This window comes from Serinus canaria, chromosome 1A (genome assembly GCF_022539315.1).
Source record: "Serinus canaria isolate serCan28SL12 chromosome 1A, serCan2020, whole genome shotgun sequence".
Classification (NCBI taxonomy): domain Eukaryota; kingdom Metazoa; phylum Chordata; class Aves; order Passeriformes; family Fringillidae; genus Serinus; species Serinus canaria.
The window spans coordinates 43835204-43861930 of NC_066314.1; the positions used below are offsets into that span (position 1 = coordinate 43835204).

A 26727-nucleotide genomic window follows, 5' to 3' on the forward strand; every position below is an offset into this window, starting at 1 on the left:
TAAGGTACAGCAGTTGTGGGTAATGAAACCAGTCTGAGAATGCTTTCATGCAAACATTGCAGCTGCTTTTCATCAGCTGTTTGTTCAGGGATGACTGAGACAGACAATGCTTGCTGCAGCTTAAAGTAAGCTGGCCCAATTCAAGAAAAGGGATGCTAATGTTCTTGCAGCAGTGACAGTGGGGTGAGTAAGTGTGGTTTTATTGTACAGGGGGTTACTGAGCTTTTTACTTGTTTAAGAAAACTTTTTAAATTTTTGGAATAAAAAAGCCCCTGGTTGTTAAGTTACTTTGAATTTGGCACTTGAGTTTTAAGTTGTCAGGTTTGTTAAGGCTAAAACATGCAAGTCTTGACAAAGATACATCCTTGTGTTATTAAACACTCCTCTTACACACTTACATGAAAATAACTTCATGCTCTATTTCCTCAAGTTCAGATTTTAAGAAATTCCATCACTGTATCTTTAGTATAGCCATTCAAGCTTGCAAAATAATTTCACAGAAAGTTGTCTACAAGAAAATTCAGTTACTATCTGACATGTTTTAACATTCCTTGCTGGTGAATGTCAATATTCTAAGACCTAGTAGCAATTCCTGCAAGACAGTAAGAATCACGGTATCATTAGAACTATACTATAAAATGTACACAAGCATATACAGAAAATCAACCAGACAAATATCAGTTGCCCATTGAAGTAAATTTTCTAAACCAATTCAAAAACATTATCAAAATACAAAACCAGCTTAAAAAAATAGCCTGAGGTAAAAGTTAAATGCACATAGCAATCTCTTCTTTAAAAAAATAGCTGTATTGAAATTCTAGGTACTTTGAAAGTTACTTATTGTCAATAAAAACTTTTGCTAACCATTGTAAAGAGTACTTCAACTAATACAAAACTATATAAACATTGAAAAAGTACAATACTGTACTTCCTTTTAAAAATACATAGTTATGACAATTTAAACTTTTACCATACAAGCAGTTAACTGGCTTTGGATTAGCTGCTACTGTTGTCCATGCAAGAGCCAGCTAATTCTGGGTGCTGCTGACTTTCAGCTGTGCTAGGACAAGGGCCTCTGCCATGTCCATTTGCCTGAGTAAGTCGTTGGCTGTAAAACAAAATGTAGGCTTGAGCCCTGCATACTTCTTCCATAGTGCACATGTTGAGTTTTGAATCATTGCAGTGTACCCAAAATCCTGCAATAAGGAAATATACCAGAAAAAAGAAAGTCATCAGGACACTGATTTTAAGTAATTGAATCATATTTAATAATTAATTACTGTTTGGTCCTATTTAATGAGTTGTGGACAAACAGTAAACTGTTTCAGTTGATCTGGTTTATTTACCTCAATGTTTTAAAAGCCTAGCTCAGCTTCCTCAGATTTACAAGAGAGTTTATAGCTAGAACACATTTAACACAGCAATACACAAACTGAACTCCTGCTCTACAGAGCTGCACTTCTCCTTTCAGGCAGATCAGCTACAACTGATTCCCTTTTGCTTTTGAGAAAAGACTCTTTGTATCAGTTTAGAGTTAGGAACACCCCTTTCTCCCTCACTGCTCATTTCCCAGCTGGTTCCTACCTCCTTCAGAATTGTAGCAGTAGGCAGTGTAGTGCCCTGAGCCAAATCCTTTCCCGTGATGCATTACCACAGCGGACAAGTCGTAGATGAAGCAGTCAGGCAGGAGAGACTTGAGGGATTCCCTGCAGCAATAAGGCTCCATGTTTAGCATCTGATCAAAACTAACATGTACACCAATCTTCTCACGGTGATTGCGTCCTGACCACCTGGAAAGTGAAATCAAATGAAAACTTATGGTTTTTTTAAGGAAAGAGCACAGCATTCTGAATTATGTTTGAACACAACATAATATTTTCACTATTATTCTGTGCACAAAAAAAAAAAAATCTCGGGTTTTTTTTCTAAGCTTCCTCTTTCACTTCTTTATTTCAAGGCCTTTTAAATGTGTTTAAGGTACCTACTGTTCTCGTCTTCTGAAACGTCTATCTTAAAATCTGCACAGTGGTGATTAGGAAGTATTTCCCACCTGCTATAGCTCCTTGGTATTTCTCATTTATTCTATCTCATTTTCAGTTTCCTTTGTATGAGGGACAGATGGTACGGATGTTGTGCTAGGAGTTCACAGAGATGCAGTGTCCCCTTCTCTGAGGCTAAGTATATTTATGTATTTGGATACAGGATTGTGATCTGAGATTTCCACTGAATACAATCCAGGTTTGTGCATTTGTGACTATGAGCATCCTACTCTACCGCAAGATTAATTTTTACCAAGAGAGTTCAGAGCAAGGTTAGTAGGTTTTGACTGAAAACAAGGAAAAAATACTTTTGGTACTAAAGTAGCAAGTATTGAAATCCAAAAAGTTAAAAGTTAAAGTTTAAATTTATAATATATCTTACTGATGTTTAAGTGAACAAGGAAAATAAGTTTCTATAACTTCATTTCTCACCATACTAGTAAAGGGAAATGAAACTGATGCTGAAATACATTGATCCTAAGCAATGGTAGAGCAAGACTGAATCTGTCAGTTTGCAACACTTTTTGTTGTGGTACTACTTACCTAAACCGTTTAAGGTGTAATCTGAGAACCTGAGGTAGTCGACACACCATAAGCTGCTTCTGAGCTTCTGTGAGTATAACTGGTTTAGAAGAAAACTTCCTTCGTTTTGCTGGGGTCAAACACACAGTTACACAATACAAATCTTGGTAACAGCCTGGAATTTCAGTCTAAGATTTATCCACAGAATTTGTGCAGACCTAAATATTTATGGTACATGCCTCCTTAAAAAGGATACGCTCTGAGAGCCTTTTGCAATGATTATTTTACTATGCAAGTAAAAAACACTTGTGGTCACTTACATTAGTCACCTTAATTTAAAAAGGTGATGGCTTCTTCAGATGGGAGCACTAGAAACCCCATTAGTGTGTCATGAAACTGTATCTAAATGAAGAATCACACTTCAAAATATCTTTTGAAAAATTTAATCTTCTAGGAGGCAAGAAACAAGTTGTCAAGTGACCACAGCAGGATATAAGAAGGTCTTTGTTTGCAATATACTTTTAAGACTTCTATACCTGCACTGTCAGTTTATATTTTACACAGAGAATGTATGCGTGAGTACATACTGCCTTTACTCACTGTTGCACTGATCACATGCATATATCTTTCCTTCCAAAGCTTCAGTTTCTGTAAACTTGGCCAGCATTTCTGTCAGCAGACATGGATACTGAGATGACATCTCCTTGCCATTGCAGTGATACCTCTCGGGAAACTCCAGGGACAGGTCCCAGAAAGGTTCTATGGTGTTTGATTTATTGTCACAGGCAAGGCATGTAACCTGTAAAAAAGATATTTCACCAGCTGCTTACACTCAAAAATGTACTTTGCTAAACATGTACCAGAACATAGCTCTAAAAAGAGATTCTTTTTCCTAGAGATAACCAAGGGTAACCAAAGGCAAGCCAAAGTAATTTCACAACAGAGATGATACACCTAATTTCATTTCTCTGAAGCAGCACGTCCAAAACCGTTATCACAAACAAGTAAGCGTTCTTATGTTTTACTGAGAAACAAAAACAGTTTCAAAATGTTCTGTCTGGGACTGTCCAAAAGAAAGCAGCTGGTGAAGTCTCAGGAGTCTTTTCTCAAAAAGGAAAATTTACATGAGAAATTATAATATAGGTTAATTTATAAATAAATTCAAATAAATCAAAACCACACACACACACACAAAAGAAAAAAAAAAGGAACAGCTGGGGATTTTAAAGTCATATCCTTCTTACTTTGTAAGTCTTCCAGGGAAGCCTGGATTAGGAAGTACACTTCTTCAAAGAAAAATTAACAGGTAAAAATAATTTATTTCTTCTTTCAGTAAGTGGATCCATCGTCACACTAGGGAAAGGACAAGCAGTAAGACAACATAAATAAAATGTAACGAAGTGAAGTGAGTCAACCTGGAAAATGCAGATACTACAGGCAGGAGACAATTAATTTATTATAACATTCAATACTTAGGAAAATTAGTTAAAAGCAGTAGCTCTTCTAAGCTGGAAAGACAACACATTAGGTGTTGCATGCTTCCTATTTAGGAAAATGCCACAAGTTGTTCGGAACAACTAACACAAAGACATAGTAATAAAGGAATGAAAATTCGTGTGATATCCAAAAATTGTTATTTCACAGGGACCCCTTTACACTGCTGCTGCTCTACACAAATTTAGTGTAGTTCCCTTCAGTTTGGTTAGTAAGCCTACACAAGTGTGAAAGTACACTCGGTTTTATTCAGATGCTCCTTTGTTTTCCGCTGAAGGTTTGCTGTTAGGTGATTATTCACCATGCTTTGGTATTTCATGATCATTTATATAAGGCCCTATCTATCACCTCATGGCACTCAGTATCTGCAACAGCTTATACTCCATCTCTGCACTAGCCACTGAGGGCACATGTGGATTTGTGTCCCAGCATGAACATTCAGCAGTGCAGTTAGGAAAGCTGTTAACTGCTTTAAATTCTAAGATGAAAATGCCACTGCCTTGTTCTTAGAAAACAAAACTTCAAAACTTACATGGCAGAAAAGAGGAAATCCTTCTGTTTTAATTTACACTGTCAGGAGCGCCTTTTGCAAGTGCTAACATCTGGCAATGTTTCAAAGCCACAAATTATTAGTAATTCAGAGCTGAAATCTAGATATGGGAGACAAAATGGTATGTTTGGCCACAGTTCAATCACACTCCAGCTTAATCCAAGAATGACCAATAAATTTCTGCTGTACAAATGGGTAATTTTGTTGGGCCAAAAGTTTATTTAATTGATGAGTTACATAAGAATTTGTTGTGCATGAATGCACACCTAAGATTAAGGAGCTAAGGATGTGAAACACACGTAACTCCAGTACAGATAATTTTAACACATTTTGAGGTTTTAAATTTAGTGTATTATATTAATAATCTGGGTTAAGATCTTCTTCCCCAACTAGCTAATGAGTACTATCCCAGAGAAAAAGACATGAATAATAGACTCAGCTTCCAGTTTTTCCTAGTCAAAAAACCTGAAGAACACAAACAGATGCAATAAATCTGCTTCTCATCTCATCATGCAACTGTAAAGAAAGCTGATTGTGGGGACAAAACCCTGTACTGATACACAGCTGCACTTATTTCCTCAAATTCAAGCCAGTCCTCACTGCAGCAGAGTTAAACTCTGGGATTTCTGTAGCTGCCAGCAGCGCGGCAACGAACCTGACACACCCGGGGGGCAAGAGCACCCAACCCCATCAGCCCCTGTGCGCTCGCTGCTCCTCCACGAAGTGGGAAAGGACAGCCAAGCACGGCTGCAACAAGGGTGGAAGTGTTTTTCTTAGCCAGGCCTGGGCTTACCAACTGGCTTACTCAAAAAGCAGGAGGATTCCCAGCCTTCTGTGGAATTCATCTGCATTGGTCTGTCCACTGGCATTGGCTTCGTGACATTCCCATCACTCTTCTTTCTGTCCTAAATAGCACTCCTTTATCTCAAAACTCCATTATCATTCACACAGTGCAACCCAGATTTTCTTCCTCCATGAGGGGAGCAGAAATTGTAAAAACTGTTCAAAAGTTGGTTGGATTTTAAGAAACACAAAGCAAACCCCAAATACGAACACAAGGGGCAAAAACTTAATGCATTTGTCCAGTGTAACTTTGTGTAGTATAAGTACTCACAACAGTAATAGGGCAGTCTATTATAGCAATCTGGTTAGTGATGTCTATCTTTATGATTATGCTTTATAAATTCAGGGTTTGATTCCACCTTCCTTTTGTAATTCAGAACTGCTATTATAAGAAGCTTTGATGCTGTCATCTATAGCAAAGCAAATGAAAAGTTCACACTAGAGCAAAGTAAATTACAGATTTTAACTAGTCTGAAATCTCTACCTTATGTTCTGCCCTGACCACCCTCTCATGCCTTGAAACACTGGTACTAAATACAATTGTTTGGTTTAAGCTTAGTATTCAATCATGGGCCAAAGGCCAGACTGAAAAGAGCTGGATCAAATTGCTTGATTCAAGCTAAGCATGGAGACTACTCAGACAAGCATCATTGTGGCCACAATAATGTGACAGACAGCCACTGCCCTGGATGGCATTCAGTGTAAATGCAGCCAAAGAAAATAGTTAACATATTGCTGCAGAAACAGCCAACTTCATCATCAACTGTTTTGCCTATGTTCCCTGCACTTGCATGGAAGAAAGAAAACTCTTAACCACCTTTGCCCCAACTCTATTTTTTCCTTTGTCATTTTTAAGAAGAGTAAAATAGCCAGTCCCATTTTTGTGCTTTCACTAAATGAGACATATATATAAGGATTAATAATTCAATTTTTGCACAGGAAAGTAATTGAAGTTGAAGGGGGTCTCTGAAATACAGCTAAAATTCAGAATTCATATGACAGTATAAAAAAAACCCAGCTGAACTTTTTAGTGATAAGCATACAGTATCCTCAAAATGATCTTTCTCTTTTTAGCAGAATAACAAAGCATAACCACAGGTAACTGTAGTCCATGATTCAATGGCCTCTTATAGATTAATTTAAAATGTTACTTTCATCTAGCTGGAAAACAACTTGACAATCATTTTGGAGGTCAGGCTAAACACAAAAACACAAATACTAATGCCAAAATACAGAAATCAGTATATATGACATCAACTGGTTTAAGTGCAAATTGTCCCATTACCTGCCTGAAGTTCTTTTCTTTCTAACAGTCTGTTCAGTGGGAGACTTAATACCCAGCAGTACTCAGATCACCCTCAGCATTCTCCCCCAAACTCTTAACTCACAGCATACTACCCAAAACTGAAGGCTTTCAAACAACTCAAAAATCACATTTCCCCTTTTCTCAGACAATCTGTCCTGAAATATGCTTTAAGAATAGTTTACATACTACACTGGTCAGAACCTACTGCTCTCCTCAAGACCTGGCATGTTTGTTTCTCTGATCACTGCACACTGTTATGCCATGCTGAGCAAGAGCAGGGAGAAGCATTTTGCTCAGATTCCATCTTAAAAATGATCAGGAAGTAATCAAACTGCTTAGGAAGTTTTAAGCATGCCTAGAGGTATCAGAAGCTAGTTCCTACCAGGCATTGCTATAAAAAATATTGGAACAAATTTTTCTGAACTCTGAGAAGTCTGCAGAAGACACAAAACAGGAGGAGTGGCTGGTAAGGCTGGCTGGGGGCGCTACCACCCACTGGGAATGGGACAGGGTCTGGGAATGGGAACTTATGCAGCTCTGCAAAAGGAAACACCTCGTCCTGCTACTGGGCATGAATCATCCAGGCACCAGTACAGGCTGGGTGGGAAGAGAGGACCTGGGGGACAAGCTGCCCAGGAGCCAGAGATGTGCCCTTGTGGCAAAGGAGGCCAACAGCCTCTGGAGCTGCATTCTGCAGAGCATCACCAGCAGGTCCAGGCAGGTGATTCTTGCCCTCTCCTCAGCTCCCATACAGCTGAAGTGCTGGGCCCAGTGCTCAGAAAAAAGGGAGACATGGATATGCTGGACTGAGTCCTACAAAGGGCCAGGAAGATGATGAAAGGCCTTGGACATATCTGACATTTGAGGAAATGCTGAGAGACCTGTTCAGCCTGGAGAAGGAAGCTCAAGATAGATTTTATCCTTGTACAAGAATTTCTTTTCATATGATTTCTGAGTACATGTGGCACACAACAAAATCTGCTATTTCAATTTCTGGATTTTAAGAAACACACCTGTCCCCTTCCTTGCTTAATATGGACAAAGTTGAAATAAAGATACTTTAAAAATTGTTGCATACTGTGCTTTTAGTTAGTACCATTTAAAAAAACACAAACCAAAACACTCTTGAGACAACAGCTAACATACTTGAGCTCTTGAAGTGTACTTTAGAGATCAGTGAGCCAGTGTGGATCAGTTTACCACTGCCACATGAGCTCACAGCACAGAAGTTTCTCCTTTCCCATTGAAGGACTGAGGACAGGAGACAGTAAGTACCTTCCACAAGAGTACAAGCACTGAGGAAGTGAAAACAACTAGGGTTTTGATAGACATATTGGGATCTCCTCAGAGTCCCAATGGGTTTGAGAGGTATGAGCCACTTTCTCCAATCGCTAGGAGCAGGAAGACTACCTCGTGAAGACAGAGCAGAGAGGAAGGGCTTTGCACCCACAATGCAGATCTTTACTTCTCTTAGATGTACCAGGTATTGCAGTTTCACAGTACTGCAAAGTAAAAAGCTGAAATCCTGAAACAAGTATTAGAATAAACATAAAATAAAAAAACAGAGGCAATTTGCTTATGCTGTTCCTGGAGTTACTTTTTCTAGTTATCAAAAAGCACAAGATTCTCAAACACTCAGTTCTCTGCTTTCCTAATCTTAGATCCTAAATTCAGTTAGTGCTGAACTAGGCAGCACTTCAATAGCAACAGACTGATGGCAAACTCAGGATTATGACTTCCCTTTAAGATAAATTAGAACTAGAAGAACTAGGGAAAAGTGGAGCTGCACATGTGAAAGTAATGTGATACCTAAGTAAACACACATCTTATCAGTGCTGTAAGGGATCCTCTGTGTTCTTTATCAAGAGTAGCTCATAGTATTCCTGAGGTTTGAAGGTCGGGAAGATTGACTTCATGGCACTTGAGTATCTCACAGAATCAAGTATCTTGAACTTATATTTTCTGTACAAAGGGCCAGTAAGTATGGTAATGTTTTAGGGATTCTAAAATGGAAGGCAACTGCACACAGAAACACACTTCCCAATTCCCCTTTCTCAATGAAGTAAGACATAACTTAACACTCCAGAATAAAATCCCGTCTTATTTTTAATAAGGGCAGCTGGGAACAGCTCCAATTATCTTCTAGAGAGAAACTGTAATACTGTCACAGCATTACTATATTTATTTTAATTCCTATGTTTATCACAGTTTTACTTTATCTTGTAGGTAGATAAAGTTAAGCATGTAAGGATTAAACATACACTCACTGCTTTTAAGAGCTGTCCAAGATGCACTGACACAGCAAGAAGTTTGGGGTTTTTTTCCAGCCCTGCATGGGTGTCTCTTGCCTTTTCTGTTAACTTCATTAGAGCAGTTCTGACAAACGCCTAGTGAAATCATGATGTAGGAATCTTACTGAGGAAAGGAAAATAATTGCCTAACAGAGTTTTTAAGAGTTCATCTTTCTATGTGCAAACACCAAGGACTAAATCATTAAAATGACCTGAATATATTTTACAAGGAAGGAATTTAAATCTTCAGGGCTCACCTTTTCCTTATAATATTTATCATGTTCAAAACCACAAGTACAGACTAAACTGAAAAAAAAAAAGGAGTGGCAAAAGACAAAGGGAACACTGGGAGGAGTAAAGTGTTGAACAGTCCATGGGAACTACCTAATGAGCCAGGGAGAAACTACTAGATAACAGCCTCAATACTCTTTTTCTTGCTCCTCTCACTTCAGCAAGGCACTCTTGAGTTGATCAAGGCTGTATTCTGCACACAGACATGGAGCAGCTGCAGTAAGAGCTGTATGTAGCCACAGAAGTCAGAGGATACCTCAACACTGCCTAATTCCCTTTCTGGTTTACTCAACAGTGTGAAAGTGAGGATTTTTTCTTTGTTTTGTATTGGTTTTGGTTTAGTTTACTCATTAGAGAATTCTCACTACTCCTCTCCTGGTCTCAGGAAGGTGGGAGGGTTTGTTAGTCACAAACCTCTCCATATAAAGCTAAAAATATGTGAAAGTAGTTACTACTGAAATGACGCCGTGTCTTTAGAGCCTTGAAAATTCTTACTAAAGCAATGAATCCTGTAAGGAGGGTTGCAATGCAAGAAAACCTTGTCACTTTTCCTAAAAAAAATAACCTTATTTTGCTGGCAAAATTGCTACTTTGTAGAGGAATGGAATTTTCAAACAAAAAACTCCTTAATGACATAATATACTAAACGCTTCCAGTTGTGCAACACTGATACAAGATATCTAGTGCCCAAGGAAAGGAAGTGCTCCTGCTCTGGGCCAGTCAGAAGGTAGCTGGTGATCCAGTTTCATTGATAGATCTAACAGTTTCCAGTAGTTTCACAAAACCTAAAATGACTGAGGGCTGACATATGCTGCAAACAACCCTGTCACCTTCCTATGATACAGGGATCGTAGCAGTAAACAATCCTACCTTAGTCAAAAAACACTTGGATTTCCAGTTTTGCATATTAAAACATTAAACCATCAATCAAATAGTCAGAACACCAGGAACAGACATTTTTGTGTTAAGCCTTTTCTTTACACACAATATTCATCAAACACTTCCACACTCCCTCAGTTAACATGTTCATGTATACTACAAATCCATTCCAGGAGCCAGGAACTTCCCAACTTCTGTTCCTGCTGCAAGTGGTTAGTTTTTAGATTAATTCAACAGAAACAAGCATTTGTTCGGTTAGTATTCAGACATTTACACACACTTTTGGGATATGCATAATAGCAGTGAACACACTGAAATCACTTAACAATGAGCTGACAAGTAGGGGGAAGAAAAAAGGAGTCATGCAGAAAGAAGGAGAACCACCATTGCCTCCACCCCACAAATTTGGTTCCTGTGTTGACAGAGCCTTCTGTATCTTTGTGTTGCAATAGAAAAGAAGTATTAGTATTTCTGAGCATAAAATCATGACATGCAATTACTCACTGGTAATCAATCTCCAATTCAAGCTATTTAGTAAAACAATATCCTGTTTGACAGCCATTACCTAATCAGTTCTACTTACACTAGATTAACCTTCCTTAACACCTTTTATCTAGTAGCACTATAGTGATAAGCCAGATACTTGAAATTGTAAATTTTTCATTCCATCTCAGTAGGTAGAGAGGTGTGTTTTAAAATAACAAATATAAGACTTTTATGATTAACAGGTGTATTGAGTTTGAATGGCCTAGTTTTTGGTAGCAGGAGGGCTACAGGGTGGCTTCTATTCAAACTGCAATATTTCTTCTGAAACCGTGTAATATAATCTCAGCATCCCCCCTCAACAGTTATAAATGTATAAACCTTTGAAGTATGTCCATACCTGACTGACTAGAGTAAATCCAGAACTATAAATCATTAAACACCTTAAAAAAAAGTAATCATAAAACATACCTGACTTAATAACTGTCCGTGAAAAATGTTGTTAACCACATTCAAAACCTGCTTTATAAGTTTTCTTTGAGAAGCAGGGATGAGAGCTGGGTATCTGGTCCCTGTAGTCTCCAGTTCCTGCTGTACTTTATCCAAAAGTTCACAGAGAAATTCCTGAGCATCTTGTTGGGCATACCCTCTGAAGGCTGGAATTAGTCTCCACACAGAATGAAGCATGGCAAAAGGAGACACCAGTGCCCATTTGCCAGACCACATAACCTGGAATAGAGTATGCAACTCATGACAGAGAGAAATATGCTTTGAACTGGGCTCCCTGGGCTGAATAAGTTCCATACTTTTTGATGCTCCTCCACTTAATCCAGAGGATAAACTAGGCCGCCTCACAGAATATGATCCCTTTACTTTCTCTTGGTTTTCATTCACGTGTAATGTTGAGGCAGCTATTGACAGGTGTTTAGATGAAGATCTTGTTTTACCATTGCTTGCTGTTGCCAGCAGTTCCTGAGTTTGGTTGAGATCAAGCTTTAAAAAGCATTCTCGAAAAATAAGTAAGTGACTTAATACCTGCAGGACAGAATTCATATAGCATGTGTTTCCCAGATTTCTCAGTCCTGTTACTCCAGGAGTCACTGTAGGCCTTCGTTTAATTGGAGAGTCACTTATTTTTTTCCATCTCAGTTCTTCTGAGGTATATGTTTCTTTCAACTCTGCCAAAAATTCCGCATTCTGTGGTGTTTTTTGAGGGCGGGGTTCTGGTTTTGAGGACATTCTAATCTGATTTTGTAAACGACTGCTCTTTCTTGGAGGCATCTTTTCCATCTCTGCTTTCAGCTCACGCTTTCGTTCTTGTCTCCTCTTCCTAGCTTCATCCTTTTTTAGCTCTGCTTCTTCTTGATGTCTTTCTTCTTCCAAAATCCTTTTTCCGGTAGGCGTCAATTCAAGCCACGATCTGAATACTTTGCTGAGGACCGCACGTCGTCGGTGCCAGAGAGCCGTGAACATCCTGTCCTCGTTCCGAAGCGTGGCTTGGGCACCGCCGTGTGCAAGGTAGGAATCATCACTGGTACCCATAGAACGCAGAGTCCTCCCACTTCGGGTAGTGCACTCATAGTTTTGACTCTTGATTGCACTTAACGTACTCCGCAAGAGTTTTAAGTCGCCGGTGGCGTTGTCATTGAGAACATAATCGTCGCAGAGATAGCAGAAAACGTACAGCTCGTTAACCTCCAATGCCACTGGGTGGCTGCTCTCCTGAAAGTGCTTTAGTGCATGCTCTTCGATGTATCTCCCACACGCCACGTGCGAGCAGCTGAGGCACGCCCACACGGACTCCGTAGTATTGCAGTCCATGCAATGCCATTTCTGAGGGTTGAGAATGGAGTGATCTTGGGCCAGTCGCAGACGTCCTACGTGCTTACACTTATCCATTGTTAAAACTGAAATTGCAGAAATATGCTGGCAAAACACATCATCCAAACTATTTTCTGCCCATGATATTTCAATCTGCAACTAAAAAAAAAGAAAGTTATAGTTCATAAATACCCAACCGTATCCCTTTTACAGGAGTCAGTGTACCAAATTCATATTAAGATAACAATCACCATCATCATCCAGCTGAGTCCCACCAAACACGTGAAAGAAATCAGTCACTTGGAGCCACACACATACTCAAGACCTTCAACAGTAGTTCCACCTTCACACTAAATTGCCTGCATACCACTGTTTATATTCCCAGTGCTTTGTGGCTCAGGACTGAAGCACACTAGGTACACTTTAGGCCTGGTTTGGCTTTTTTTTATTAAGGGACACTGATTTTGTTAAAAGATCCTGTTACAGAGTTCCCACTTAAGAGTGGAAAAGGCTGTTCAGAGAAGCTGTGGATGCCCCCATCCCTAGAACTGTTCAGAGACAGGTGGGATTGGACTTTAAACAACTGCATGTCCCTCCACACAGCAGAGGATAGGACACAGGATCTTTATGATCCCTAGAAACTCAAACCATTCTGAGATTCCAAAATTCTCTTATTAATTCTACCCCAAGCATACAGGTGCAGAAGTGCAAAGTTCACTTAAATTTATTATGTTTACACAGTGCCAACAGTTCAGACAAATGAGGCTTTATACAGCTCAAACCTTTAATTAATCCATACGTTTAATTAAATCACGGCTCCTCTGTGCCCATTATACTATTTCTATAAAAAAGTATCTTAAATATCTACATTTTAACACATCATCCCAACACCTCTGAAAGAGTAACTCAGCAAAGCAGAACTTGATTTCTTACAACAGCAATACCAGGAGGTATTTACATAAGTTAGCACAAACTTTATAAAACCTTTCTTATTCAGCTCTTTGAAAGATCATCTAAAAATCTGGCTAGCAATGGCTTATATGTTTTATTAAGTTTGTATGGCTGCATTTATTTGTTCAAAGCTGCTGTTTTTGCTTCTTCCTACAAGGTGCATTTACCCATACCAGACAGTCTCTGATTAGCAAAAAATTAAAGAGACAGTCATTCATTCTTGTTTTTACCATTTTGACCATCTCATTAAGATACAACATCTAGAGATAAACGATAACAGTGCTATGATGCATCAGGAAATTATTACATTTGATCTGGGGCAGTTGTGCCCACCACATTGCTGACCAGAAGGGCCAAAGAGCACACAGCACCAGTACCATTCTGCACAGTGCTTGCCAGATGAAACAATTGATTCACCTGAGGAGTTCAAGGCTTTGTCAAATATTCAGTCTATGCCAAGTGAGATGAGTTTGCCATTGCAAATACATGCTCTGGACCCAGCTTAGGCTGTACAGTATAAAGGTCGTGGATTCTATGCTTTACAGGTGAATAAACCATACTACAAAAATATTGAGTGATTTACACTACTCTGGATAGAACAAAAAAACTGTATTCCTGCTATTAGCCTTAAATATGCTAATATTTATCATTTTCTACAGTTCTGAAAAACTGAATAGGTTTCTCAATATAGAACAGATGTTTAGTGTAAAATAAGCATTAGCTGAAGGGAATCCTAATGTACAATGACATGACACCACTAAGGAAGGGAAACAAGTAAAAGGTTGCAGATGGCTAGAAAAGAAGCTCTAATTTTCATCTGGTACTTGGATAAAAACTGTTGTTAAAAGATTCAGCCAAAAATGGCTTTGTTTGGTTAACTGGCCCATGGCTAGTGCCTTTTCAAATGTTACAATACAGATACCACCATAAGAGCTGTAATAAGTCTCTAAGCACATAATCAGCACCCAGCATTGCATGTTTGTATAGAATTTATTCTGCAACGAAGAAAAGCTTGACTCAGCTGTAGAGAAACCAAAAAACTACACAGTTTTACATGCCCCTATTAATCTCTCACTCATTCTGGCTAAGAGATGTTTCCAGTCCATACTGACTGCACCAAAGAACTTCAGGCACTACAAACTCTGGGGAGCCATCCAGCAGCTCTCAGATCAAGCACCAGCCACAGCATATTAGGGGGGTGGTCGACATCTCCTGTGTGCTATGGTCAACAGATCACAAAAGTAAGGGCTTGCTTAACTCTTTCATCTTGCTTGCACCCATAACATTCACTCCTTCTAAAAGGCAATCTTACCTGCAGGCTGCTAATTAGATTCTTTTACAAATAATTGTGCACAGTAAGCTTGCTTTTTATATTGTCTTTATAAATAAGATCAATAGCATTATTTCATGTCTTCTAGTCTGACAACGTCTTTTCCACAGCAAAGGGGAACTTCAATAACACTATAAAATTCAGGATAGTAATATGTATGTAAAGTGTGCTGCAATAATTTTTTATGGTATAGAGAATTTTAAGGGACAAGACTTCTCTTTGTTGTTTTGGACTAACATATATAGATTCTACTGCATAACATAGTAGTAACAGTCCTTTCCAGCAGACCAGAAAAGAACACTGTCTTCCCACAGGGCTGTCACACACAGCAATGCTGTCAGTCACAGCAATCTGAGGGGTCAAACTCTTTCTGGGTTTGTTAAAGTCACTGCATAAACCTCGTGCCTTATTTTTCCTTCCTTTTAATACTATATGAGCAGATTATTTTTCTCACACTTTTAAAAACATTTTTAAGACTAAAACTGCTTACATGCCTCGGTGTAAGCAGATATTGGACTGAGGACAAAAACAGTTCACTGATTTCTGGACAGCCACTGTGTAAATCAGGACTGCACATTCAAGCTCTTCATGCAAAAGCAGCACAATTCTACGAAAGAGCAGGATCAGCACCTCGAAAGGAAAAACCTAAAGCCCCAGCTCCCCCACCAGCAACCAAGTCAGCATGACATTTTCCCACCTACGTTGATGTGTGGGGAAAAGAGACAGGGTGGAAGGGGGAGGGGGGAGGAAACATGTTAGCATGGGAGAAGTCTTTCTTTGGAAAAAAGTGAAGAAATCAAAAGCAGTTTGGTCAAAAAGACAACAATATCTGAAAACACTGCAAAAAAGCTTAAAGTACAAAAGTGAGACCAAGAAAACTTCAGATGAATGTCAAGCAGCACACTGACATAATCAATGCTTGAAGTACTGAGATTGCATCAACCCACAACATTTAAAAACTGTACATTAGAACCAAAACTTGGCAAAAGATATCAGGATAAAAAACAGGAGTGAAGTGACAATGACGGAAGAAACAGGAAAAATACTGCATACTCATTCCCACACCTGAAAACTGCAGCTGGAATAAAATAGTACATTCTAATGCTCCGATGTTAAAACTCCCTAAAGGAAGTTATTCAGCCCTAGTTTCTGCATTCTTCTCTCCTGAGGTTCAGTTCTGTGCACACACACAAAGAAACTTTGAATTAGTTGACCAGCACTTCAGAGATCAAGCCCCCCTCTGTGTTCTTACCACAGACCTGAGCTGAAGTAGTAAGCAAAATAAGAACTACTAGCATATAGAATAGTACTATTGAAAGCATTAAGTTGTCTGGAAACAGAGAGATACACAGAAGTTTTTTCTTGCACCGAAGTTTCACAAGCTAGAAACGAAGATATATAGAAAAGGATTTTTTTAATTACACCATATTTCAGCCTTACTGACAAGCTAATTCCTTTTGTTCCACTCAAGAAAGGCTAGCAAAATGTACATTTTTGGGTAATTAATGAGCTGAAAAAGCACTTGATGTCAAAACCAACTTAGAAGTAATGAAAATTGATTATTTTCTTCCATTTCTGTTTCATGTAAAAAAAAAATTAAGATTTTAATAATTTCAGGGTGATTTTCACAGCCGAATTTATAAAACATAACTATAAACAAAAGGCTGTATTTTACCCTCAGTCACTACTTGCGTAATTAATTGCCGGACACATAAATGAGATGTCTCCAACATTAGACTAGAAATGCAGTAAAGAATTTTACAATTATATATACACACATGTGTGTGTGCTCTTGTGTCCCATTTATATTCTGGCTTTTAAACCAGATGACTGTTTACCGATTCTCATCAGGTTCAGAGTACCTGCTGAATATCTGAAAACACAGGAATCATGGGTACTTAAACAACTCAAAAGTTTTAGATAACAAATTCAGTAACTAGAAGGCAGATACACTGCTTTACTGCTTTTTAAAATGAGTTTTCTTCAAGAAAACAACTCAACGAAACTTATGTGCGTAACTTCCAGCTGCAGTACAGTCCTGCAGGCGTAACAATTTAGACTTGAAATCAAAGCAGCACTTCAAAAAGAAATTTTGTGAATTATTTCCGATTTCTAACAGAACAGCCTTTGACAAGAAACCCCCCAGTCTTCCTTCCTTGGAGCCATGCCATTTAACTTTTTTTTCTCTTTTTTTTTTTTTTTTTTACCACCTAAAGAATGTACATCCAGCGTGCTGCCCAGAAGTGGCCGTCTACCCCAGGACACCACAGACAGCGGTACAGCTTTACATTCGATGTCTACTACTGCAAATAACCGCGCGTTTCCTCCAGAGGAGACTTGACATAAACAACATAGATTGAAGCACTTTCACTCAGGCACCAAAAACACGGCACTTCTTACTGATCTGAAGTTACACTTGACAGTTCATCTCGTTTAAAGAAACGAGCATCTCTGACTGCTCTGACAGCTCCAGCTCTGACAGCCCTACAAGTACAGACACCCCCACAAGGCTGGCCCAGGGCCCGATCCCGCAGAAGGTCCGGCGCTCGCCGGCGCACCGCGACATGGCGCGACTTCGCCTCGGCCACAACGGGCAGGAGAGCAGCGGGCCCTGCTCACCGCCGCCCCGCGCTCTCCCTCACCTCGACGTCCTCCGGGCCCCTCAGGGACGCGTAAGACAACGGGCCCCGTGCAAGGGTTCCCCACCACACACCGAGCGCGGCGGGAAGGCGGCAGAACCCCTGCTGCCCGATGGGGGTGGCCGGTCCCAGGGTCCCACTCCCCCGACCCCACGCCGCGCCGTGCGCAGCTCGCCCCCGCGACAACGACCACCTCCTCCTCAGGTGTCCCTCGCGCCGTCGCTACCGTCCCTCCCCGAGGAAAAGGCGCCGGTGTCTCCCGCCCCGCGCTCCCCTCCGCCGGGCACCTGCTCCCCGCAGGCCGGCCCCGGGTGGGCTGGCAGCGCCGCCGCACCGCTGCCGCTCCCGCCCGCCGGTCCCGCACGCACCCTTCACCCGCCGCCATCTTGGGCGCCCCGAGCCGCCGCCGCCGCCTCAGAGCGGCCCCTCCGCGACGTCAGTACCGCGCGGGGCCGCCCCCGCCCGCCCCCGCCCGCCCCACACCCCCGCCCGGACTGGAGAGCGAGGGGCGGCGGGGGGGCCGCGGGGAAACGCGCGGCGGAGGCGGGGGAGCGCCGCGAACATCTCCGCACTCGCCCACCACCCGCACCCCCGCGGCCGCCCCGGGCCTTGCCGCCGCCCCGCACCCACCTGCCCATCGCCATGTGCCTGCGGCGCGTCTGTCACCAGATTTGTAGTGGCAACCGAAATCCTTCCCACGTCTCCTCCCACCTCCCCCGGCCTCCCCCGCCCGCCGGGCCAAGCGGGTCGGTCCCGCAGGGCCGGACGCGGGAAGCCCGGTGGGAAGCTCCGGGGGGCCAGTTCCCGGAGTGCCGAGGAGCTGCCGCTGCCCGGGGCCGTGCCCGCGGGGCACCTGTTTGCCCCGAGGTGCGCCTGTACCCAGCCAGGAAGGAGCGGGGTCTTAGGCCCCCCAGAAGTGGTGTCCAGATTTACTTCCTACGTTTTCACTCGTGATTTGTCATTGATGGCTTCATCCTTGTCCAAGCAAAGCACAGAGGGAGCTGCGTGGGCTGAGCACTGCCCTGTGCCCCAGGCCTCGCCCGGTGGCTCCCTGGCTCGCAGGTGCCATCAGGAGCCATCTCTGGCCTGGGCGCTGCCTGGACGCGGCATTCACACACCGTACCGGAGATCTCAGCCCATGGAACTCCTTCATATCATATCTCTGTGCGTGTTGTTTGTGGAAACTTCTGCAAGGCAGCTCATGTGATAAAAAAACCCAGTCTCTTATCAGCTCCTTGTTACCCATGTACATTTTCAGTCTCAGGTTTCATTACAGGAACTTAAATTGGCAAAACTTGTAAACTCACGTCCTGCAGATGTCCTGGTTTTTAAATTTGATGCTTCTTTACACTGATACTTTTAGAGCTAAAGTTTCTGAAGTGTAGCCAACTGTTTTTATCTGCTTTCCAGTTCTGCCGGCGCTGAATTGATTTACACTTGTGCATGCCTTCTGCTCTGCCCTGTGTACAGGCAGGCTACGTTTGGGGCAAGAGGAATCTGGTGAAACCCCCCCTCCGACCGGGCAGCATCATGTTCTGCATCCATGCTGAAGCAGGCTGGCTTGTGGTTTATGTGAACCTGCTCAGAAAGTCAGTGTGTGGTGCTTCTGGCCATTGCAAAACGTAGTTTGGATCCGTTATGCATTAGGATATTTTCATGGCAGCATCAAAATCTCGCACATCTGTTTCTGCGTTTCCAGTTGTGTCATCAGAGAAAATGTGTTTCAGTTTAAATGTTTAAATCTATAGGCCCGGGTTGCCTCAATTCTGTTCCAGTAGTGCATTCCCATTCTTTCTGTTTCTGATGAGGCTGCTGAGATGGTAATAGCAGGATGTGGCCAAAAGGCACAATTCCATTTGTCTTCAGGGTCACTTTATCATGGTGCTTTCAAAAGCTCATAAAAAATGTATACAGATAAAGCCACCAGGCTTTAAATCTGTTTCAAACTTCTAACTTTAAAGTGAGAAATACTGTTGCCTAATCAAAGTATTTATTGGAATTGTTCATGCTTAGTAATTCCACGCATTTGCATATCCCTATTAGGTGTTTTAAGATAACTTTAACAATTTTCAAATAACTATTTTGTTAAGTTCCTATCTTCATCTTTAACACCAGCAGTTTCTTCTTGAGTCATGGTTGGCAAGCTAACCCTTCTATGCTTTTCCTTGCTGGAATCCTATTACATTCACTGTCAGGATCTCAATCCAGTTCTGTGTGCTTGCCTGAGCATTGGTTAAGTGGATGTTGGATCTGCTGTCTGGACCAGACTCGCCATCCCCACTGCAACCTCTTCAGCTGCCTTTGCAGGCTGCTCTCCCCAGGGCTCCTCAGCTCCAGGAGCCTCTGGAGGGGGAGTCCAAGTTCCTGATGCCTCCGCACACCTTGGAGGTCTTGTCCACGTTTCCAGGTGAATGAAGTATAGGTGAGGCTCAGGGTATTACCATCCAGGGCACTGAGAAAGAATCCCAAATCCTGTTTTTCCTAAGCATCCTGAGGAGACTTTGATCTGGGCTGCTCACAGGAAGGCTGAGGCCAGCAATGCAAATGAGAAATGGTGGCTCTCAGCTATGCACATACTTACCCCCACTCCCAGCTCACTCAGACACAGCCTGAGGCCTTGTCACCAGCTCTCTTTATATTCTAAATGGCCACTTTAAGCAACTATTTCCAAAGTGATTATGACCTCGAGAAATCTTTTTTATTTATGGCAATTTTAAATTTTGTAGTCTTATCATCTCTCTAACACCCCTTTCATCAAATAGGCCTGTACATCCAAAGCCTGTTGCAGTGATAGCAGAGATTTGCCATGTCTCTGCTGTTTCTGCAAGTATCTGATTTATCACAGAATAAAGTTAGTATTTTTTTTTAATTTTCATGTTTGTGTGTGGCCTCCCTGTGTTAATGGGCAACATTTCAGGTGATATTCACTAAGCACGTTTCATATCTTTACTGTTTAAGGCAGACTTCAATCTTTGTTCCTGCCACATTGGCTAATCCATTGCAAAACATTGATTTGGAGCTGGGATTTGGCTTTGGCATAACAAGTAAATCACTGAATTGCTACGTGCTGCTCTTACCATATCTGCTCTGCTTCCTGTGTGCCTTTAGTGACATCCCGCTTAAAATTTTTCACCTTCCTTTAACCTTTCTCTGAGTCATGTATTTATTCTTCTAAGTAACATCCACTTTAAAAACCTTCAAGGCTGATCAGAGAATTCCTGAGCCTTAGGGACATTACTTAGACTCAAGTAATTTCCACCATCCAGACATTACAGCTAGAATGTTGTGATTTATTGAGACAGACTGAAATTGATTTCCCAAATGTAGTTTAATTTAAAATTCATTGGGCATTTATAAAAATGGATGACAGATACAGAATATATTGTCAAGAGGCAAGCAAATGTAATAAATTCCTATAAGCACTAAGTAACCTCCTATGATGTGTGAAAACATTCTCTGGAGGGGAAAACCACTTCTAACTGAAACACCACCTCTGACTTAATGTTAAAATGTTCCAGTATAGCAAATAGTTTTAATGTGTTTTAAATGGTTACTAGAATTATATACAACTACTGCATTGATACAACTGAAAAAATATTTACTTAGTGCATTTGACAGAAGGAAGCATCATAAGCTATTATTCCAAGTGAGGCATCTAAACTTTTGCTAATGTATAAAATGTCAAATTTTTGGCAAATATAAACGTAAGTATAAAATAGTAATACCTTTTGATACTCAAGAAGAACCAATTGGTAGGCTAACCAAGTCTCCTGGGTCCATCTGAAAAGAGTTGATGTGATACCAAGTGTCTTTTACTCCACTAGGTTTGGGTCTGGTTTTAGGGTTTGAATGCTCAAAACTGGTGAAAAAGGAAAGAGATAAAATCTTAGGCAAGCTAAGAAAGGAAAGCAAGCTTTAAACAAACAAAGAGTCATCGTTGGCTCTTGCTGGTGTGAGCACTTTTACTTGTTTGCAGCTCCCCAGTTAGGAGTGGTGCTCATGGATGTCCCCCATGAGGTCACTGCTCTGGTTCTACTCTGCCTGCACCCGCACTGCTTGCACCAGGAGCTGTCTTGAGGTCAAGCTGCTCCTGTATGAAATTTCTCCTCCTGTAGAGCCAGGCAATCTTGGTGATCAGGAAATTTCTTCTGTTGCCTTTAAAACAGTTCAGTCATGTCCTGTGTAGATGTTGGCAGATGGGCCTGACTACATGGAGTTAATTGCGCATCTTAGGCACAAAAAATAGGTGACAATAGGGAAACTATAGATAATAAAACACAAATTTACATATGTTAATATGAGCAGCTTAATGCTTTCTAGTTCAGACCTTGATGAAAACTTTTTTTTTTTTCCAAAACTGTGGGAACATTTTAAAACAGTGCAAAAAGAGGTGAATCTTGGAAAACAGACCTCAAAGCTCAAAACACATATGCACCAGTATTTGCCTCTTTGGGGAGCATTTGCATTCTTACCTTCATGCAACATCTGCAGTGGGAGTTTGTTGTGTTGCCATGTTTATTAATACCAAAAAAACCCTTCAGTTTATCTATAAACAGATTCAAGGCTCAAAGAGAAATTCTGAAATAACAGGATTTTCTCCAGCACCTGTGAAGCTTTTGTGCTGCAGTTCAGTTCAAGATGAAGACTCATCCATCTTGGTGTCTACATATGAAAGAAGTGTTTTAATTCCCAGTAGGGCTAGGGGTGGGTGGCAGGTGGGGGAACTTGTGTAACATATACCTGAGGTACTTCTGCAGTGTGAGATGTTCAAGCAGGGCTGGCCCACCTGGGATGTGACCTGCAGTACTGAAATGCTCTTCTGGAGAGGCAGCTGGAGACGAGAGCGGCTAACCTGTGACTTCTCAAATGGTGCTGGTGCTGAACTGGGCACTGCAGCTCTACTTAGGCTGACACTTAGCAGGGAGTTGATGGCTGGTTCAATGAATCTCTAGAATGCAATCTCCTTTAAATCCACTCACAAAGAGTTCATTTAATTCTGTGAAAATCAAGTGCCACTTGAGAGGCTGAGGGATGTCCTTCCTGGTCTGTGGGCATCAGTTCCCATATGTCCTGTGCCATATCTGCTGGCTCTGGAAAGGTGTCTCAGAACCTTAGGGGTTCTCACACTGCTTTAGATGCCATCTTGTAGGCAACTGAATAAATCTTTGGATCTCCACGGCCTGTAGCAGGAATGCAGACATGCTTAGTTGCTTCAATATAGGCTCTACGATGCCTCTGGGCACCAAAGGCATTCTTGGAGTCTGACTGGCATGAGGGAGAGTCTGAGAAGAACCAAATCTTCCTGGAGTTGCCTGTGGGCCTGGGCACCTCTCCCCAACCTAGGTGCTTCAGGGGTGACAGGTGCCTTACTTATCCTTAGGCAATTGAGCCCTGCACTAGCCTGTGTAGGGATACTTGTGTTTGGGTGTCTGCCCATGTACTGGACCCCACCCCTACTGATTTCATCAAACTTCAGCTGGGTCCAAACACAGATGTATTTTGCAAAGATTCATTTTTCAAAAATTAGGTGAAAGTTTGTGATGATTCCTGAGTTTTCAAATAATCTTCAGATTTAAAAGCAAAACAACAAAGAAAAAAAGTTGTAAAGTGTACATATGACATTATGAATCACCAGAAAATTTTCCAAGACTTTTTATACTTTCCTTCATAAGTATAAAGAAAACAGAAAGTACTAACTTTAATACTGATTTGAGTGAAAAGTGTCATTGTCAAGGTTAATGCCATAATTATTCAATCCTTCTTCCTCCCATTTGATTTCCCTTTTTACTTCTTCACATTGGCTTTGCCAGACAAATGCAGTCAAACCTATCTCCGTGGGTAAAATGGTTTGAAGGCCTATTAAAAGTGCTAAGTACAAGAAGATACTTAATGACTTTTTATGGTCGTTGGGGTTTTTTTGTGTTTTTTTTTTTGCTTGGTTTTTTTTTTTTTTGCTTAGTATTTCTCATTTTTAAAGAGCTTGAGATAGAAATGAACATTTAACAAACAGTTGTTTAGGCATGTATGTTGATTTTAATTGAAAGGTCTGAGACTGTAAGGTACCTTTCCATTATTAACTGTTTGGCTTGTTGTCCTTGTGGTGCTGGTGAACTTCTGAGTTCCAACTCTAACACAAATATTGTTACTAAAATTAATCAGACAGATCCTGTTTTTGCCAATCTTTCATAGAAAACAGTTAAAAATGCACTGGAAGTGTCAAGAGGTAGAATTTAATGGAACAGAATTGTATAACTCAATCTTCCCACTATTTCTTGTAAAAACTAGTGTATGGGGAAAAACATTTTTAATTTTCAGACTCAGGTGTTATCCCTTATGACAACGAATCCAAAATATACTGGTGAACACACCTTTGTCAATATTTTCTTCACCTGCTCTAGGAACATACCACATGATGGATATCCCATTTAGTTATACATAGATTTGAACCAACTCTGAGTCTAGACAGCCCAAGATTTCTTAGTGATGATGGGGTTAACAAACAAAGGAATGTTGCTCCAATTAATTCTTGATTCAAGGACAATGTTGCACTCCTATCAATAAGAAGGAAAGATAGGTGCTCTCCTCTGCAGAAACCTTCATATTGTGGATTTTATTTGCCAGATGAGAGAGTGCTCAGAATCTCTCGCATTTTCTCTTTCCCTGAATCCTATATTCCTCTGCCTTTTCTCCCCATGAGCCTGGAGAGTCATCGTCCCACGTCCTTCCCAGAATACAAAGCACCCTCAGTGCATGACCCCTCTCCTTGGCCAAATGCTGAGTCCTTTTCTTCTACTCTAAGAACTTGTTCTGCATGACAGTGCTTCTGTCTTTAACACGTCTTTTGTGTAGCAGGTTCTGCCCTAAGATTTGCTATGGATCTCCCATCGAGGTCAATGGATGTGGGAAGTATGTCTGCATAACTCAGGCCTGCTTTACTGTAATTGCAAAGAAAGGCGAAGTGCTCAGATGTGATAAATGTGACATTCTCCACTCTGGATGCTGGCTATCACAGCTACTGTAGCTCACTGGCTCCTCAGAGAGACTGAGGGCACAGCTTGCTTTCCCCCCCAGCCCTTCTCCTACTCTCATCCTCCACTGGAGCATCCGTGCAGTCACACAGAGGGTGACTCTCTCACAGATGTCTTTATTCCGCCCTCCTCATCACCAGGGAACAGGTCAAAACAGATGCAGTGATGGGTTTGGACTTAAATGGTTTCAGGCCAGAGAGTTTGCTTCAACCAACCTGGAGACTGAGCTTCAGCTTATTTCAGAGGTGAATGCGTATGTCCAAGGACTTTGGTGGGAGCTGTGTCTGCAGATAGATCTGAACCTGCAAATATTCAAACTAGCAAAAGAAACTGGACTTGATTTGGCCCCTAACAGGCTGTGTTAGGGGCCAAACACAGCCATTCAATTAAAGAAGCAGAAGAAGAACACGCCTGTCTATTTGGTTTCCTGCAACACGCTTTTTTTCGGGTTAGTTTTCTAGCTGCGGTGTTGATGGTGTGTTATTCCCTTTGATTTTATCTGGTGTCCATCTCCATTGCACTGAGGTCGGACTGTACCTTCTAATACGTTTTTAAAACTTCAATGAGCTTATTAAATAGGGTTCTTGTTACTGGGTCAGACTTTGCTCAGTATCTCAATTGAGAAACAGCTCTTTGCAATACCTCTGCAACTGGAAAAAAAAATACCCGTAAAAAATTAGATTTGGGGGAATTCTTGCTGATACTGCACCACATGGTACAATGCCACTATTTCTGCCTTCAGATGTAAATGCCTGTGCAAATGCTGCTTTTCAATTAAACTGTAGTACAATTCGTTGAAGTTTAGCCAAAGAAAGCCTGTGAATTGAAACACTTAAACGATACATTAGGATTTAGTTACAGACTTTGCATTTGCTTTCTCAACCAAATGTAAAACAATTGTTTAGTGGCCCATAGGAGAGAAGATTTTACGTGGGTTTTGTTTGAGCGTCAGTGTTAACGATCAGTGCTCAAGCGTTTTAGATTTCAATCTTAAATTAGCAATTTAAAGACAACAAAGAATGATTTTCATGCTTGTCAGTTCTGATTAATGTAACATTAACCCCTAGAGAACAGTATATTACTCCAGTACTTTATTTCAGCTTGCAAGAGACCAGTTCTGCGAAACAATGAAAGATTGTTTTGGGCTTTTAATTTTTTTTTTTTTAACTTGAAATGTAAAGATAACACTATTGCTGTTATCACGGTTTTTATTGTCGGTCTTATGGTTGTTATCTTCTCAGGTATGTGACAACGAGAAACTTCCTAAGTCACACCTTTACCAAGTTAATACTATTTCATTGCTTCCTACAGATCGCGGCACTGATTTTGCTGCTGTCGTGTGGATCCTGCGTAGCCCCCAGCTTGCTACCTGCTGATCTGAGCTTTCGAGGGCAACAACTTCTGGCAGCATGCACAGGAAATTTATATGTCTCTCCCCTGCTGACCAAATTACAGAGAGGAAGCGAAACCAGAATGTGAAAGTGGCACATAAAATAAGGGCAGTTTTCCTGTAAAAGCACTTGCTTTTTGATAACTACCTGTAAACCCAAAATTTGTCATTTTCCTACCTGTTTCCTGCTTGTCATTTTCCTGCCAGAACAGCAGTTTAAATGGTTGCTTTTAGTTATCCATAATTCAGAGATGGTGAGACAAGCATATGAAGAGGATGATGGAGATAAGGAGAGACCAGGAAATAACGAATTTGCCATCGGGGTAGATTAGGGTGTAAATGGGGGCCCTCTGGTTCCCCTGGTCCCCTGCCCACAGTAGTGTCCGACAAAAACCCTGCCCATATGAGACAGCAAGAGATCTGACACAGATACAGTCCCCCAAATAAACCAATGAAAACCTGGTGACAAGTTTGCAGTGTGATCAGTCAATTCTCTGCCAGACATTGTTCCTCTTGCATGTTTATACGAAGGTTTTGGAAAACAGGAAAAAGCAGTAGCAGTAGAAGAAAGAAAAAAAAAGAAGAAAAAAGAAAAAAGAAAAGGAAAAAGAAGGGAAAAAAACAAAAAAAAACCAAAACAAAAAAAAAAAAAAAGAGAGAGAGAAAAAGAGAAAGCCCAGGAAAGTTTCAGCTTCCTAGTCACAACAATTAAACAGTTTTGTATAGAAATGTCACCAGACTTTCAAATAATTCAAATGTGTCATGGCTGCGACAACTCTTACCTAGAAACCCCTCTGTGGGAAAAATAAAGACCATAAAACCTTACACAGAAAAAAATTTGCTTCTTCTACCCCAGCTCTTTATACCTAC

General features: G+C 41.1%; 1 protein-coding gene and 1 long non-coding RNA gene across 6 annotated transcripts; one reads left to right on the plus strand and one right to left on the minus strand.

Moving 5' to 3' along the window:
* Positions 1-399: 399 nt before the first annotated feature.
* Positions 400-18143, minus strand: USP44 (ubiquitin specific peptidase 44). 5 transcript variants are annotated; one of them, XM_018910094.3, is made up of 6 exons: positions 18070-18143; positions 11170-12678; positions 3162-3360; positions 2583-2691; positions 1585-1790; positions 400-1196 (listed from the first exon to the last, which is right to left on the minus strand). In XM_018910094.3, exons 2-6 carry the CDS (start codon positions 12595-12597, stop codon positions 997-999), a joined length of 2142 nt encoding a protein of 713 aa, XP_018765639.1. In that variant the 5' UTR covers positions 12598-12678; positions 18070-18143; the 3' UTR covers positions 400-996. The 5 variants fall into 5 exon arrangements, with proteins under 5 accessions (XP_018765639.1, XP_030093641.1, XP_030093638.1 ...); XM_030237781.2 differs by having other exon boundaries at positions 11170-12672; positions 18070-18134; XM_030237778.2 differs by lacking the exon at positions 18070-18143 and adding an exon at positions 17808-17886.
* Positions 12686-26034, plus strand: LOC108961561 (uncharacterized). The gene is made up of 2 exons (XR_001989901.3): positions 12686-17472; positions 25779-26034. It is a non-coding gene; the product is annotated as an uncharacterized LOC108961561 (long non-coding RNA).
* Positions 26035-26727: the final 693 nt, after the last annotated feature.